General features: G+C 40.7%; 2 protein-coding genes across 4 annotated transcripts; both read right to left on the reverse strand.

The window, feature by feature from the left end:
- Window positions 1-1,001: 1,001 nt before the first annotated feature.
- On the reverse strand, window positions 1,002-2,893 carry LOC116416811. The gene is made up of 2 exons (XM_031926699.1): window positions 2,754-2,893; window positions 1,002-2,686 (listed from the first exon to the last, which is right to left on the reverse strand). The coding sequence occupies exons 1-2, from the start codon at window positions 2,832-2,834 to the stop codon at window positions 2,051-2,053; spliced, it is 717 nt and encodes a 238-aa protein (XP_031782559.1). The 5' UTR covers window positions 2,835-2,893; the 3' UTR covers window positions 1,002-2,050.
- Window positions 2,894-3,538: 645 nt separating this feature from the next.
- Window positions 3,539-16,226, reverse strand: LOC100121212. Of its 3 annotated transcripts, none has more exons than XM_031926224.2 (7): window positions 15,629-16,097; window positions 7,460-7,643; window positions 6,510-6,733; window positions 6,365-6,430; window positions 5,958-6,033; window positions 4,867-5,081; window positions 3,539-4,088 (listed from the first exon to the last, which is right to left on the reverse strand). In XM_031926224.2, exons 1-7 carry the CDS (start codon window positions 15,749-15,751, stop codon window positions 4,026-4,028), a joined length of 951 nt encoding a protein of 316 aa, XP_031782084.1. In that variant the 5' UTR covers window positions 15,752-16,097; the 3' UTR covers window positions 3,539-4,025. The 3 variants fall into 3 exon arrangements, 2 of the variants coding, with proteins under 2 accessions (XP_031782084.1, XP_031782083.1); XM_031926223.2 differs by having other exon boundaries at window positions 4,867-5,225; window positions 15,629-16,094; XR_004227097.2 differs by lacking the exon at window positions 5,958-6,033 and having other exon boundaries at window positions 15,629-16,226.
- Between the last annotated feature and the right edge of the window lie 1,241 nt (window positions 16,227-17,467).

Here is a 17,467-nt window from a genome sequence, read left to right on the forward strand (position 1 = left end):
AAGTGATTTTTATATTTTAAATAAGAGAGTAATTTAATTGCAATAGTTATCTTAAACCTATTTGATAATTGATAATCAAATAAATACTCTATACAAGTAAAATTAGAACTAGCCAAACAATCTTCCGAAAATTTCATATATTTCCGATGAGCTTCTTCTAAGTGTCATGAATAAGCCGACAACCTAAAACATTTAATTGATTGGTGTAATATTTTATTAAAATAAATAGATAAATACAAGATGAATTTACTCACAGCAGATACGGCTCTCACAATGAAGCTAGGTCGTTCAACATTGTCTTGATTCTCTTCCGAAAAATTATCCCAATCTTCATCATCCAAAGATTTCAGTGGCGATATTGGTTCTATTTTATCGAAATGATCGGGTGGTATATATCGGTATATGATGCAGGTACTCTCATGATCGTTGTATTCTGTAAGCCACTGCTCACTGATGGTTCGTTTTTGGAATTGCTTTCAAGAAAGCTAGGTTGTTGAATATTATCATCATGATTATCCGATATACCATCTTCAGCTACATGACCAAACAATTCCAGAGAAGGTAATGGCTCTAGTTCGTCTAAAAGATCCGGTGTTAATCTTTTGTGGTGGGCACTGTTGAGTTTGCGCTTCGTAGACTAGACCTGAAAAATGTTTGTCTTTCAGAGTTGTTTTTTTTCAATATACGGAACACGTAAACCTAACCCTATGTAGGTGGGTCCGTTCTCAACACTGGAATCTACATCTAAAATAAGCCAAACAAATTGGTTTGCATATCATGCTGTTGATTATTACAGAAACCTACACTATTTGTATTTATGCTGAATAGTCACTCATCTTTTAACATAATAATAAAGCGCATAGAAACTATTATCTTTAGTCTATGAATTGATTAAACGTATATGATTCGAGTGAGCATAAATTATTTGCCGTGAGTTTTATGAGGTGATGACAATTGGAATTCAGGAATTGACCGGGGTAATAAAATAAATATACAAAGCATTTAAACTGGAAAACTTTTTATTTCACCTTTTATATTTTCCCGGTCGTTATCATCAGAATAATTTTCCTGGTTAACAGTTCCGAATATTTTGTTTTGCGGGGTCTTGTCTGTCTTTTTTTCTGTTTGTAATTTGGACTAATAAACTGGGGTCTCAGCGGTTTTATACGGAAGCTTTTCAACATACATGCCTCTAAATTCTTGTGAAGGCTTTTGTGACCTTAAAAGGTCTTCTTGAAACACCCTCGGTGTATGTACGTGTAGATGCGTATTCTTCTGATTCTTCATGATTTTCTAAAATACCTATTGACATTGGTGGACCTTCTGATGTACTTTCAGTATGCACTTTTGTAAAATCTTTTAACTCCACGGGTTTTCCTACGATATCCATCATTCCCCTTGGTTTTTCCGGATCTTCTATACCATATGGTGTGGATTCCTGTGTATTTTTAAACTTATCTACAATATCTATTGGCATATCAGGTTTTTTCGAGATACTTTCGGTATGCATTCCAATAAATTCTTCTGGTTCCTTGTATTTTTCTGAGATATCTTCTGTCTTAGTGGATCTGTCAAAAAGTTCTTCGTCATGCCCTCCGTTAAATAACTGTAAACTTTTATGCTTTTCTAAAAGATCTGTCCACATCCTTGGTTCTTTTGCTATACTTTCGACATGCTTTCTTGTGTATTCCATCGATTCTTTTGCCGGAACATTCATTTTTTCAGATGTATTTATAACTTTGTCTGGATATTTTTCTGTGATTTCTCTTATTTTTTTGTGTACGTTTTCAGGAACTTTTTCAGCGAGTTCTTCAAATAATTGTTCGGGCTTTTCTAAAATATCTATTGGCAAGGTAGGTGTTTTTAATATACTATCGGTAAACATTTTCATAAATTCATAAGGTTTGTTTGGTTTTTCTATAAAATCCATTGTTTCAATAGGGGTTTCTGGAATACTTATACTGCGAGTATCTTTCCTATATTCTGTGACCCTGGAAATTTGTTGTGAAATCCTTTGCCGTGATAGATTTATCCGAGATACCTTCGATATCTATTCCTGCGATTTCTTTCGAATTTTTGTATTTTTCTGCAACATCAATTTTTCGGCAGGTTCATCAGGAAAATTTTCAGCGTATCTAGCGTAATATTTCGATTGTGTTTTTTTCTTCAAAATATCCATGTTTTGAGTAAATTCATCTAAATACTTAGCAGAATATCTCCTTGTAAAAGCATTTGCTCCTTCGTCCTTCTTCAAAACATTTCTTTTTTTCTGATTAATTTTTTGAATATTCGACTCTGCGTTAATAATAGGGTCAGACCAAACATCGAATAAAATACTTTTTCCTGAAACGTTTTCAATATCATGGCCTGGATTTCTTATTTGATCATTAAGTTGTTCTCTTTGTGTAAGAAAACTAGTGAGAAAAGGCTCGGAAACTTTTGGTTGTAATGTAGCTAAATTTTCAGGTATATCTTCAAAATTATGATCACTCTCCATAAAACTTAGTATAATACTTTCGAGTAGTAAATCTTCTGGAGTTAAATCAGTGTCATTTTGCGATTCCGTATTTTGCACGTATTCGGGAACGTCAAAATTAGCCACAGTGCTTATGTCTTCAGGAAAGTAAATTTCTTCATCTTCGGTATTCTCGTAGGGCACCGTAGTTGTTTCATAATCCAATTCCAACTGCAACAAAAATGTTAAATTAATTGCAATAATACATACATGTTTATATCTGTTAATAATTACTTACCTGACGTCGATTTCTATTCAGTGTTGATGAGTAGCATCCTATCATCATCAGACATATAATATAAGCGATACGCTTATCCATGGCTGTCTACTGCACTTACAAGATTTTGCAGGACTGTTACAAGACTGAAACAATTTATGAAGGCACTGTCTTTTTATTGTTTTCGAACGATAAAAAGATAGTGTTTAAAGACATCTTTAAAAGAAACGTGTTTTATCTGCAAAGGAGGTGTTACGCTTGACCATTCTTTATCGCGATAAGTTATTCCATAGCTTTGGTAGTTCAAGATGAAAATGATGTTTTCCTGATTACTGCAATGCTGTAGATTTGAAATCTAGAATATTTTTATATTAATACATTTGCTGGTGTAAGCTTTGAAATGAAAGCTACTTTAACTGCTGTAGAGTGTAACTTACCAATCGAGTGTCTGCAGCCTTAAAATTAATACCAGCAAAGAATTTCTTCTTTATCATCTGCCGGTTCAACTTACATTTCAACAAATCATCAGGATAACATTAATACATATAATTCATTAAACAATTTGATAATAGTCATTACAGAAGTTGTTGTAGTATCGAATGAAAAAAGCAAATAACCGCTTTGTGTATCAATTGCGTGTTGATATGAAATAAATTTAATCTCAGTTGGTTGTGAAAAGTCAAATCAGTTTTTAAATACAAGCAGCATAACGAAAACTTTCGATTTGAAGACGTTCGCGATTCCAATTAAATTATATCATCACAGGTGACATTTCTAAATGGTAAGAATTAAAAATAAATTGAACGTTCATTTTTTTAAATATTTTTATTTTCGACAACATATTAACAAAAAATAATTCGCATTAACTTATTTAAGTACAAAAATAATAGCATTGGTATAGAATTTTCGAAACTAAATATCTAAATTCACGCCGTATTAATAAATAAAAACCACCTCGCAAAATACAAAAGCGATGGTTGCAAAGGCGAAGGTCGCGTAAATGTATGAAGCTTCACGAGTACAACCAGGCATACATAAATTTATACAAATTTGCATTTGAGCACGCGATTTACGTGCTATGTACAAAAAAAAATATACGATCACTCCTGAAGAATGCCAAAAGGAGAATAAAAGAGTATTAATGTTGAATTTTTGTGAAACACAAAAGAATATGTGCGACTATTTAAAAAAATCTAACCTTTGTCTTAACTAAGAGTTCTACAATGAGTAACTTATAATTATAAATACAATGATTTCTTTGTTCGTATAAAAAAGGTATCGCAGATAACTACTTTATTTCTTGCCGACGTGATTCCTCAGTAACTGATTAACTGCATTCAATGCCGAGATTGGGATCTGAAAAATAAGGAAAATTTTCTTTAGATAGTAATAATCCAAGTAGAAATGGTAAGATATGGTTAGCCATATCTTCGCACGATTTGTGTTGAAGAAACAAAACGTTTCTCTTGAGAATACTGATTCATGTGATATCATTATGAATAAAGCGCAATCAATACATAACATCGCAGAATTGTAACGGTAATTTAATAACCACATAAAAATATGGAAGTAACAAAATCAGTACTCGAGAGTCGCAACTTGAAAGTCTCACTTTCTGATTACAACATGCACGAGCTTCGAATAAATACGATTCGCATTCTGATTTATATCGCGTGGATCAATGTACTCGCCGGTCAAAAGATTAATTAATCTGACTCTTCGAACGGCGTCGCGTCGTCTTTTCACCGATGTCGCGAGACGGTAAATCGCAAAGCCGGACCCTCCGAAGGCACGCGTGCATACATCCTCGCCGCGCGACGTCTCGCTTTCGAAAGCGTATCGGGTTACCGGAGGTGCATAACTGGTAATGCAAAAGTACCCTTTACAAAAGACCTTTTTCAAACTTAATCGCGCGTTAATGAGAGTACTAAATGATGCGTTATTAAAATTGTGAAAGCGATTTAACATCTCGTGACTCACGCATTCATCTTCGAAAATTTGTCACTTTTAATCGAGCGTAAAGATTGTTTGTGCGAGCCGCGAATTCCAAACGATCATCACCTGCATATTCTTAAATTTGTCATGCGTTTCGGAGATTGCGAATTCTAATATTCATCTTGTACTATCAACTTACGTTAAAAATGTCATCGAAAAGCGATCCCTTGCTTTTGCGCTTGAATACGCCTACGCCACCGGTTGCTGTAGTTCCGGACTGGGAATCATCTGCTGCGGCAGTGGCTCGTACAAATACACCTGGGGACTGTGGTTGAGACGCTGTTGCTCCTTGCGATCCCTTTTCTCCTGGCGACGTTGTATCTTTCTCAGACGACGCTCCAGCTGAAGCTGACGCTGCAATGGCATTGTGAGTCGTGGTCGAGCTGGGCTCTCTTAAAGCTGGGGAACTATAGCCACCGGCGCGCTCGCGCGCTCGCTTCTGAAAGTAGAAGCGCGCCGGGAGCTGGCTCCTTTTGTCCTCGGCCGCGTTGCCGGACCCTTACAACCCACGGGGACACGCAGTTTTCTTACTTTATTATATGGGCGAGTTTATACGTACAAGGTGAGAGGGAGCTGGACTTTGGCTGCGGTGCTGAGAAAGGGATGACTGATGCGAGAGCGTGGAATATAGGCTTTTGTTCGCAGAGAAAGAGAAGAGACGGAGGACGAGAGTGAGAGAGCAGAGGATTCGTTGGCTGCATGCGGAATGAATTTGTCGATTTGAGAGAACAATGTTGCAATGATTTACTACACCGACTATTGTCACGAACTGAAGAAAATCAATGGCATTTTTATTTGACCCCTGGTAGCCTGCAACCGCGCTCTACAGAAGTTTATAAATGTTTTCTTCGTCCTGGGGTCGTTTTTTTTACTAGTTTTTAAAAATAATTTTAGTACGACAATCTGTCTGAAATAATTTCCTCAGTAAGTCTCGTAAGTTTATGTTCTCCGAAAAATCACAAATTCATAACTGGAGTCGGATGTATTTAAAATGTAAAAGCAAAGTATTATAAGTAGCTTTGTAAATTTAAATGAAACATTTGGCATTCATAGCTTTCTAAAAAGCTGAGATGTAAATTTCAGACGTGCATGGCTTTGACGGAACAAGGAAAACGCCCCTTTCAAGCTTTACCGGTTAGACTTTAAAAGTACAGAGTAGTAGAACAGATTGTTTAAGGGCAGTAGACAATTAAAGGATAAGTGCATAATAGATGTTGTCTAAGACTTTACCATCGGTAGCAGAGGCTCCTGCATTTGCGGTTGCACCAGAAGAAGAAGCAGAAGTAGAAGAAGAAGAAGATGGTTCCTGATTGCGAAATAATGATGCTTTAATCGTAATGTTCAAACATGCAGAAATGAAGCTGATACTTGACATATTTATAATAATGAGCTCATGTTTGAAGTGAAATGTTCTGAAGTGTGAAAAATCAAGCTTCTATTCTATCTCTATGTATTCTACCACTAATAATCTCTGAGCAAATAAGCATACTTCAACTTAAAAGCTCTGCATTTGTTTATTAAAGAATCATTTCACTAACAAATATCAACTAAACCACATATAACCTAAGAATAATACAAATTCATATATACTGTCGGGTGCTTAATACATCTTCGGGTTAAAAATAATATTGCTTTACCTTTAAACTAGTGACCGGTATGCCACTGTTGACATTAGCAGTGGCATCGGCAGTCGCGGAGGCCTCCTGCAAGGAACATCGATTACATCAACCCTCCCAAACTTTCCATCATTACTCATCTTTAATTACTCCAACAATAACTCACCTGTTCGCTGGCCTTCTTGGGTCTGACGATCACCTGGATGTTCTTGCCGACACCGTCGGTCTTCTCGATGTAGTTGGTCTTATCGCTCGCGACGAATCCCGCACCAGGGGACGAGTTGGCGTAGATTTCTCCGCGGGGTCGTGGCCCGGCCAAAGTGCCGCCGAGTCCTGCCTCGGCTTCCGGGCCGCCGTTGCCCAGTCCCGCTCGCGCGTGAAGGCCGCCGACTGCAACAAAGCGCGAGTCATTTTTCTCCACAGTGATTACTCCGCTATTGCGAACCGAGAGTTGGATGGATGGATGGATGACAGTGTGCGCGTGATTGATGAGCGAGCGGCGCGACGAGGAAAACAAAGGCATTTGCGCGCGCTGCTTATATGGAATCGTAGGAGAGAGTGAGAGATGGTGATTGGATGCGGAAATGTATTTCGGCGGTGGTGGACATTTTGCTTGAAAAATTCATGAGGCGCTTTGACGTATGGTGCGAGGGAATGGTATGCCCTGCCGCCTTATCGGAGTGACATAAACTCCGGGAATGGTAACCCTGGATTGCAACATATTCGAGGAAGTCATATCTTTTACATAATACCATAATGCGTTAGGATCATACGTTCGATTTTAAAACGAACGTGAAATTGCTCTGAGCGAATAATAGACTTTTTTTAGAACTTAAACGTTCGGGCAATTAGCACCTGTTTCCAACGAATGACAATGGCAAAGTTATTTTCTCGGCTTCACTGCTGCAGTAACTATAATTTCCTACGGCTGAAATTCATATTTTCTGAATAATTGATCTGGCTTTTGCTTATTCTGCCTCTCGAACATTTTGCAACCCACTTCAGTCCGTTACTTGCTCATAAAGCATCAGAGGTTATCTCATGTCGCAAGTCTTTGCACCTACTGTTTTATGCAAAAATTAAAAAAAAAAAATAATTTTTCAGGAGAATACTTACGAGGTCCATCGCTCAGACTTCCGCCGAGACCAGCGCTCGCGTGTGCGCCATTGGGTGTACCGGCGCTTGCGTGCAGACCACCATCCGCTCTCCTGCCTGTGAGGAGACCTCCCAGACCAGCTTGTGCATGATAACCACCGAAGTTCACTCTGATTCCACCCTTGGTGAACTGGAGGAATGGCAGCTGTTCGAGGTAAACAAAAAATAATTAAAATTAATGAATTTTCATTGTACCATTATTTTTGAAAATATCGAGGAATTTATGATGGGTCTCAAGCGTAAAAGGTTTTGCTGCGAAACACTTCTACATCATGATTATAGGCTCGACGAATAATGAATCGCTAAAGTGTTTACAAAACAGCCTAATTTCTGTAAAGATGGCTCATATTTTTTAAAATATTCGGATATTTCCATTTAATTACTAGCCATAAAAAATTTTACGACAATCTTAGAGTTTAACGGAAAGGAAAATTCTGAGGATTCGGTAAAATTGATGGGAAAATTGCTGTCGATAAACAATGTTTTTGCTATTAAAGTCTTGAGTAGTAATAAAATCGACACTTGCAGTAGCGATCGTAAATATATCGTGTACAAGATTTCGTCGAAGATGGACGCAGTCTCGATAAAAAAAGAAAATCTAGATAAAACATTCAATATTTTGCTTTCTAGTTGTTCAGTTTCACCATCAGCCATAAATATATAAGTTATAAAATATTGCTAAACTTGATTTTTTATGCATGCACTCGCCGGTGATCTCAGAATAGTTCCGATTCAAATCTAAAGTCCACTCAAAAAATAAAAGGCTCGTGTTTTATTGATAAAAAGAAAAGATAAATGGCAGGTTTCACGAAGTGCTTTTTGACAGCAATCCATCAATCTTTTTAAACGTGTTGACCTGCCTCTTACGCTCTTAGATTAGTCGATGCACTTGAAATACGGAACACGTCATTATTCGCCAGAGAATAATTTTTCAGCGACACGCGATAACGGCCGTTTACCAAAAATAACGAGCCATCCAAATTTGCCATGAAATCACCAGCGCGAACATTTTCACACTTATCCATCCCGAAATTACCGGTAATTTATGCAAAACGTCATTATCGAGTTTTAAAGAGACCTTCGTCGAGTTTGAATTATGGCTTTTCCAGAATATTAGATAACGTACAAAACAACAATGACCTTCACCTCCTAAATCATTTCCTGAAAGCGTCGAAGCGACTGTATCTCGATCCCCCTATGCCTTACATAGCTAACGAGGTGAAAATGTAATCCGCCCATAAATTTTCTCTCGGGTGCGTGCGAGCACGCGGAAAATTGCTGAAACAAATAAAAAAGCCGTTTCCTTGTACAAGGACTAATTTCAAGCGGCTCATTAGATCTGCCCAAAAGTTTATTCAAAACGTCCCTCACGACGTGCGTATACGTATCAGCGCGCGCGAGAGACAGAAGCAAATAACTCCGATCTTTTTCGCTCGTTCGAGGAAGTATCTCGACGAGACGGTTAATTCATTTCTCGACTTTTATAAGATCGAGAGATCTCGTTACATAATAATAATTCAGCGGATTTTAACAACTCGCGAACTTTCCGAAATTTACTTTCGCCCCTTTTTTAAACTCGATCAACTAGTTTAACGACGAAATTAAGTTTTCATTCAACGCGGATGTAGAAAAACTACGTTTCTTAAAAGGCGCGTTACGCCGCTATAGCCTTTGATTTTCATACTCGAATCCAGAATATATAGGAGGGATCTAAATCGTCTTTAAAATACGTGGAAGACGCGGAGTGTACATTTACGACGTATAAGCCGGAATTTTCCACTGAAAGATCTCCCGAGTCAAACTCTTCACTTCCTTATTTCGCCATAAAAATAAATTGAAACTTAAATCTTCGCGTACACACAACGTTTCCTACAATCGGCCGCTTGTATCATCGCCGCATCGACATGGCCTTTCGTCAAAAGAACTCGTCAAGATATTAGAAAACCCGACCTGTACGAAGTCTCCCCCTGTATAGTTGCTCATAGCGGACAAAAAAAGAGCTGCCGCGTGCAAGGACTAATTTTCGATCTCGGCTCGTTACCCACCTGCAACAACGGCGAGCGGCGTTTCGAATTTTCCTGGAAAAAATCCACTCCTGGAGACAAAAAAGACAACGAGGCGAAACACGAAAACCACCTGGAAGAGTGAGGCAACGCCGTCGACTCATAGTTCGTCGGCCCGTATAGTCGCACTCGAGGTCGCGCACTTTTGCAATTTCCTCAACGACTCGCTCGTAAATAAACGGAGTAGGATGCGTTGCGCACTTTATGCGGGCACGGTTAGTTAGTCTTTGATCGGTCCTGCGGATCCGCTGGGGGCGTCGGCGAAAAACGCGGAGGAATGCGCGCGGCGCCTTTTTCCTAGACGCCTAATTGGCGAGGCTTCTCCTTATGGGGGCGAGCGTCCAGAGACACTTGTTTTTTCGGCCTAGGGGTGGGGCTCGTTAAGTATTACGTGTTCATTCCAAGAGGGAGATAGCTGAAGGTACCGCCGACATTTTTTCTTTCATTTTCGGCGGCTCTGCGCCGAAGAGCTAATGGATTTTCAGAGGTGTTTTATTGAACGCGCTTTTAATGAATGGTGCGTGCGGTCGCCGTATTGACGGGAGGAGAGAAGGATCTAATGTCGTCCTGGTTAGAGGAAAGTCGGAGGCGAAAATGGACTGGAACCAGTTGCACGGCTGTCTAAAACGCGCGACGACAATTAGCGGTGAGTAACGACTCTGCCATTTTTACCCGAGTTCCGAAAATAACTGACTTTTTTATCCGGTTCGCGGCGAAAATTGACGCTCTTGCGAATCGGGGATTCTTAGGATTTTTTCGCGGAAGATTTCGTTAAGTGGTGCGTCTTAAGAGTGTTTGAGTAGCCGTGAAATCAGGGTAATGGTCATGCTAATGAGGCGAATTTAAATATCGAGTCGGAGAATAGGCAAATATTTAAAACCGTTAAATAACGAGCATCAAAGCGCGTTAAAGACCGCGGTTAGCAGAGAAATCGTTGGCGCTTATACGTCACTCGCAATAAGCTGTTTTACCGCACACAATTAGCCCGGGATACAACAGAAATTTTTAAATCCGAAAATTATCACGGAAACACATCCTAATGATAATGCTAACAATAATGACAGCGCAAACGCATAAATCCTCATCGCGCAGCAGAGGCATATAGGAAATACACATGCGGCGAAGCGCATAAACAACGTTTATAGCTGAAAAATCCACAAAGGAATTTCCAGTGCGAGCCAGCCAGCCAGACGAAAATTTCCCTACTTACACTCGAGTAGCTTCGCGCACAGACAGATCTCGAAACGCCGTAAGTATAATCACAACAGCCACTTAATTACATTCAGCAATAGTCGATCATTAAAAAACGGCTTCCAAGACTTTTTGTGGTCTACACACGCCGTTACACAATAACAATACGCATGCACACACATGAATTCCGGCTTATAACCGGAAACGGAAAGTCCTCCCCCCTAAAGCGGCTATCTCACGTAACGCACGCGTTTCTCCGCGGTGAAAACTCGCGAGAACTTGTCTGTTTATAATACCCGCGCGTGTGTGTGTGTGTGTATTCATGCGAGCCGGTATAATAAGAAGAAAGAGTGTACTGGAAAATGAGCAAACCTTCACGCGCGCTCGAGTCGTATCGCAATCGAGAAGCGGTCGTATCAACCTTTTCAAGGTAGACCGGACGAGGGAAGCACAAAGTGCTCGAGCAACCCGAGCCAAAGTAGGAAGAGCCGTACACAGCATCTTTGTGCGGCTGTAGATGTATGGTTGACACGAGTGGCTTGATATTCATGCCGTTGCGTGGTTTTTTGCCGGTACTAGACGCTTTCGGGAGAGACGGTAATGGGTCTGCGAATTCTAATAAGGAAATGGGTACCGCTTTGTGAACGAAGTAGGATGAGAAGACTCCGTTGTTGAAAGGGAGTAAAAAATTACTGCTTTATTCATGCGTCGTCTCTTTCAACGCGGATTCGTGTGCTAACGCGTTTATGCAAAGCGAAGCTGCAGCAACAACAACAACGTGTTTCAATAAAAAAAAGCTTCTAACGTTAGATGACTCGAATGCGCCAGGTTGAGTCATGGATTCGCCTGACTCATCGACGATCGATTGAATCATTTCGATGAAGAAAAAAGAACCAGTCCAACAGTCATGCCAGGCGCAAAACAACTATTACTTTAGAATATCTAGCATTTTTATACAAGTTTAGTAATATCCCCATGCAAAGTTACTCCTGCGCGCGAGGCGCAAACAAGCGCTCTTGCGCAAAGTAAAAGGAGCCCGCGATAGCCCGACGGACCCAATTACCGGGGCGGGATCTTTATCGAGAGCGCAATTGGTCAAAGATCAGAGCCGATTTACCCAAAAAACCGGCAGATTTGACGCCATTCGAGCTGCGTGTGTTTTTATATAGAGGTTGTCGATGCAAACGTGTTCTGGTGTGCTGAGGGGTTATCATTATGAGAATGGTTGTGTTCAATTTTTCGTGAGCGCGTTTTTATTTTTCCGAAGAATATCTCGACGCGAGCCTTGTTTACGAATTAAGGACAAATGACTTACAGCTATATAGCGCGTAAGTCTCATTAGATAAAAAAAAATGGAACGATAATGGCAGGATGATTGATGGATATGAAACAATCAACAGAGAATAATTATTACAGGAACGCAGATTTTTTTCTTCATATCTTATTGCAAAACAATAAGGCCATTAAAGAAAGAGAAAACAAATTATTTTTTATGGGACAAGAAATTAAATGAAACAGTGTCTCATAGTCCTCTCCTCCTTTTTGTTGTTAAACAAGGAAAAATATTGCATACGCGCATCCCATTGTAACACCTGCCGCAGCTTTTACGACGGAGATCGGCATCTTTCTCTTGGAAGCACGTAGGCTAATTATTATACGCATGTCACGCTATAAAATCCTTGCAAAAAATTCAGAAGTCGTCGAGACTTGCGCGTCACGTCGTTGTCTAGGCCTTTGTGCGTCACGGAATCGTAGCGTTGGTATAAAAGGCGTGAACGCACGTTGTCGGCTTTATCCCGCGAGATCGTGAATAATCCTGAGATGACTCGCGAGTTGCCAAAACTTGCTGGGGTGTTAAGCGAATATTTAACAAATCTCTGTATTCGAGTAGTTTTTAAAAACAATAACGCGACAGTAGCTTTGGATCAGTTTACACGGATGAAAAAGAAATCGATGAATCACGAACACGACCGAAGCGAAATGAAAATATTGGCGCATGACTCGAGATTTTCACTTACAGAATATCAATATCGCCTAATTAATAAAAATTCGTCAGCTCTCAAACGCGTTGTGCAATTCATTCCGATGAATACCGACACTTGGGCACACAGTGCGAAAGTTCATATGGAATCAATACACCGATGCATAATTGCAGCCAGTGATACGATCGCAATTTGTAAGGTACATACATCTGACAACGAAAATATTACAGGCTGTATTATAACGCCGACACTGGTTACATTATATACGCGCGAGATATCAAAAAGAAATTTGTATACAATTCATCAAGGTTGCGTTTATTATGATGCGCACAAAGACTGCACCGTGATAGCTCAGCAGATTGTTCCACCGAGATAAGAGTTGCAATTACGTAAAGGTGCTGGACAAAAGACGGGTGATAATAATAATAATAAAATATACACGGTAATTTCTATTAATTAGTATGACCATTGGGAAAATAATTGGGTGCTTCTTTGGAGCAAATAAGATGAGTTCTTACAGATAAACGTGGGAAACCGCGTGGTATAACGAAGTTTTTTTCGTAAAGGAATATAGAAATTCTTCAACAAAGGAACATTCTGAAAATCGACTGTTAATTTTATAAATAACCGCCCAGAAGTGTGAAGAAAGATTCGCATGATGCAACGGGAAGTAATGAAATTCGTGAAAAGAATATTTCAATGTTCGCCGAATTTAGTGCTGAATATTCAATTGAAAAATATTTAAATTACATGCTATCGAAGGAAGGTGCAACCTACGTGGCACTTAAAATGTCAGGAATCGCACGAAGCGCGTTAAACGAGGGAAAAATTTATCATCGATGGGCCATCATTACAAGAGCCAAATTACACGCTGTTCTCCGCGCGAAAGAAATTGTAGTGAAATTGCACACGCGATCGCTCGAAGAAAAGTGCGAGCGAGTGTAGCAATGCTCAAGCTTTTTCGGCCGGGAAGCTGTAAAACCACGCAATAAACCATCCTAAGCTCGAATCTCTTTTCACAATCCATCATCGTCGCGAGCCCACGCAAATTTTCCAAATATGTTGGGTAAACGCACGTTACTTGCGCTGAAGCTCCGTAAGACACGTCGAGTGTAATTGGGCCGTTTATCTTCGGTAATGAGCTTCAAGAGATATGAAAAACTTTGATGGACTTTTTATAAACTAGAAAATGGACCGACGATTTACGCTCCGTTGGAAAAACCAGAGCTGATTTGTCGTACATTTTTTGTTTTACAAATCACTTCCTCTTTTCTATCAATCCCCGGAACATAAAGAGAAATTAATCGCGTGAGAATCAATCCTTCGAATTGAATACCATACTCAGTTCAATCAATGTATTTGCAGAACTAGGTGCAATATCTTCGAAACCTCTCCATCATATTCGCACCGGTCGAAAAAGTGCCGCGAACAAAAGCGCCGATGTAACCGGCTAATCCATCATTAATAATCCACAATCAAAGCCCGGTGAAATTACACACATCACCTCGGCGAATTCAAAGAAAGCATCGACCCAGCTCATGGCACCAAAACGACGAACAACGACGTCGGGCGGTACGTATATACAGCTCCATAGACCGCAACGTAATTAACGTCTTCTTTAAGGTATCGGCGTAAGCAGTCACTGCGCACACATCCATAAATATCTAGCCAGGTACAGAAGGACTTTGTTGCACGGGTGAAAGCTCCCTAATTGCGGCAAATTGTTAGTCAACGGCTCGGCCGGCGCCGCACAAAAGATTTCCTCCTCTGTACACCAGAGGCGGCTTCGCGTCACACCCGAGGCGTGTGCCAGGGCTTTTCCTTACACTCACACACGCAAACTGCAGGCACATGTATATAGATCTATATATTTTTGTACGTAACTCTCTTGACACACCGAGGCGCTCGCCTTCGCTCGCCTCGGTTTCTCGATAATTGCATAAACCTTTCTCTCGCGGACGCGTATATACAGCGCGATGCAGGCGAGCGCGCGTTGCTCCCGAGTCCGCGCTATACCGACGATTTGACCAGTCATCATTGGCCGCGACTCGTTCGTTCGTATAGAGCCAGCGGATTTTACTTTCTGTATAAACAACGCTGCGCGGTTTTTCCATTTATTCTAGCCGTGTCTACGATATTGACGGCGCATTGTCTCGAGTGGGTATCGGTATCGGTATCGGGGTGAAAGGACGCTTTGGAGAAATCGGATATGCTTGTTTTGGAAATGGATCTTTTGTTATGACGATTCTTGTGAAATCGAGGTTACCGAGATGGGTATTTTAAGCGGGTCGTCTACCGATTCTTTCCTCCTGTTTTGAGGCGGGACCTATTGTCGAAATCAGGTCTTGTATGCAAAAATTTCGACTGGAGTTATAGACTTTGAATTTAAAATTTCGTCTTCTCTGCTATTCGAATTAGCTTCCATGCATTATGAGGTGATTGACTCTATTCAATTCAATGCGCTCCGATTCTGACGTCTGCGCCGTTGACTTTTCTTTGTGTACATTCAGTACACCTGCCAATGCTGGCCCGAGTCGTTCTTTTCAGCATCGTTTTTTGTCGGGGTTTCGAGCATTCGCAGAACTTCGATAAAACCGGTAGCTACAAAATCGAGAAAGCTACCGATTTCCTTGCGTAAAGTCTCGACGAGCTACCGATGATTAGCCTATCCTCTGCACCTCTAGCGTATAAGGGCAGATGCGACTAAAAAAGGTGCGCGTTTCAGCGCAGAGTGGTCTCGCTGTTCATATAAACGATCCAGCTTGTATATACGAGGCAGGCGGGTGCATGTCAAGGTGTCGCGCTAGCGCGCGGCGCATAGCTCAATGCAGTACATCGGTTGCGGTACAAGCGAGCTTAAGTAAGTAGAGGCGAATTTGATCGAGAAAACTCACCGGACCGGACGAGTCCTCGTCCTCCTGGGGAGCGGGAAAGCCTCTTGCAAGGGTTGCCAACGTGGCGAACAGCAGCAACCAAACGCTCGGCCTCATGTCCAACAACACCGTGCGCCTCGACATCTTTGCGTTAACTGGCTTTTTCTCTCTCTCCTCCGCAGCGCTATACTCTCTGGCGTCCCGTCGCGAGCGCGAGCGTGTATCAACACACTCGCACACCTGTTGCGTGGGTTACCGGCTATGCTCTCGCACCGTCTCTTTCCTACTTGGTGAACGCGCAACAAGACTATAACGCTCGCCGCCACCGGCGCTACTGCTCGGCACCACAATTGCCGCTGTGTGTATGCTTCTGGAATTGGCTAAGCGCGCGCACGTTGTGAATCGCTGATCGCGAGCTTGGGAGCTACTGACGAGGATGAGTCTCAGATTGTGGGCTGAAAGAGGATTCTCCTGAGGATTCGGGTTTTATCCGTCGTTGGCTTGGGTAGGGAGGACTCTTGAGGATGCGAAGAGGAAAGAGAGAAGGAGACGAGGAATGAGAGAGGGAAAGGATCGCGGGAAGGTTTTTTAGAGCATGACGCATGCTGGGAATTTTTCAGTAATGGGCTTGTTGTTGTCGCGCGGATATGTGAAGAACCGATCGGAGGGATGCTGGCCGAGAGAGTAGGTTTCTGCTTTATCGACGGTTTGGTATACCCGTTTTTCTTTGTGTATGCCTTTTGGCCAAATCCAACGCTTTTTATAGCGATGTTTTGACAAATCCTTTCTTCCATTTTCAAACGCGGAAGTGCCGGATAATTTATTCTAAGCATGCCGTTCCAGGATATATAATTTAAAGCAGTTTGTTTTAATCGCGTACACGCGAAACGTGTAAGGAATTCGTTTGAATAATTTTATCGCGCTTTTATCAATAAATACAAGATCCTTTGTTTCCGAGAGAAACTTGTATGATTTACCACGCATGAAAGTATAAAACTATTTTGGCGTCGCTTCGGTAGATTAATTTCGCACATATAGTTGCAAGTCCAACGTACGCTTACATCTTGAAATGGAAATGAAATGGTAATGTATGAAACCACCAATTAAGCTTTAAAATTAAGCGACCATGACGTATAAAGAACAATTTTTCAGCCGATGATACTTGCTAATTTTTTCGGAGCCTTTCACTCCAGGAAAAAAGTGTTAATAAAATGTATGGTTGCACTTTATCGGGGTAGTAAATCTGTATAACTCGTTTAAAGAGACTAATTAAATATAGAGATAAATACCGATAAACGCACTTTTTGCAATTCTAGGGTGTTATAAAATTATACTCAAGAACGCGATCTCTTACAATTCGGCTATTAAAAATTATCTTGATCAAGGCTTGGACGTTCAATTAATTTGAAAGATATAAAAAGTGCGGACGCGAAACAATGCATTTTTTATTTTAAAATTAAAATACTGTTTTGAATAAACGTCAAGACAATACCTTGTATACATCGTCCAATTTCGAAGAGGATCTTGTGGGAAACTCGCTGCAAACTCTCACGCAACGCACAATCTCTAAACCTCTTCAAATGAAGTTCAGAACTATTACGACGAACAGCTCCAACGAATTTTATCAACATCTATATACAGTGAAAGTACACTTACCGATCTTTACTAATAATTAATATCTGTGATTTGCGCAAGATGCGAAAACAATTGCGCGTGCGCGAGGGTAATTTATGATAATACCCGGTTGCTAATGAGTGCGACTACGTATTAGAAGCTAATTGTTTAACGACTAAGAATCCGCTGAAGTTTCTCGGGATCACTGACGCATGAACTTTCTTGTGAAATCGTGTTTTGTATCGT

The sequence above is a fragment of the Nasonia vitripennis genome, chromosome 3, assembly GCF_009193385.2.
Source record: "Nasonia vitripennis strain AsymCx chromosome 3, Nvit_psr_1.1, whole genome shotgun sequence".
Lineage (NCBI taxonomy): Eukaryota > Metazoa > Arthropoda > Insecta > Hymenoptera > Pteromalidae > Nasonia > Nasonia vitripennis.

Excerpts from the sequence above, each read along its gene's own strand:
- LOC116416811 (XM_031926699.1), bottom strand. The coding sequence starts at position 2,834 with ATGGATAAGCGTATCGCTTATATTATATGTCTGATGATGATAGGATGC. Across the intron at positions 2,687-2,753 it reads TGAATAGAAATCGACGTCAG|TTGGAATTGGATTATGAAAC; the intron begins GTAAGTAATTAT and ends TTTTTGTTGCAG.
- LOC100121212 (XM_031926223.2), bottom strand. The coding sequence starts at position 15,751 with ATGTCGAGGCGCACGGTGTTGTTGGACATGAGGCCGAGCGTTTGGTTG. Across the intron at positions 6,034-6,364 it reads TACCGGTCACTAGTTTAAAG|GAACCATCTTCTTCTTCTTC; the intron begins GTAAAGCAATAT and ends TTTCGCAATCAG. Across the intron at positions 4,089-4,866 it reads TTTTCGATGACATTTTTAAC|ATCCCAATCTCGGCATTGAA; the intron begins GTAAGTTGATAG and ends CTTATTTTTCAG.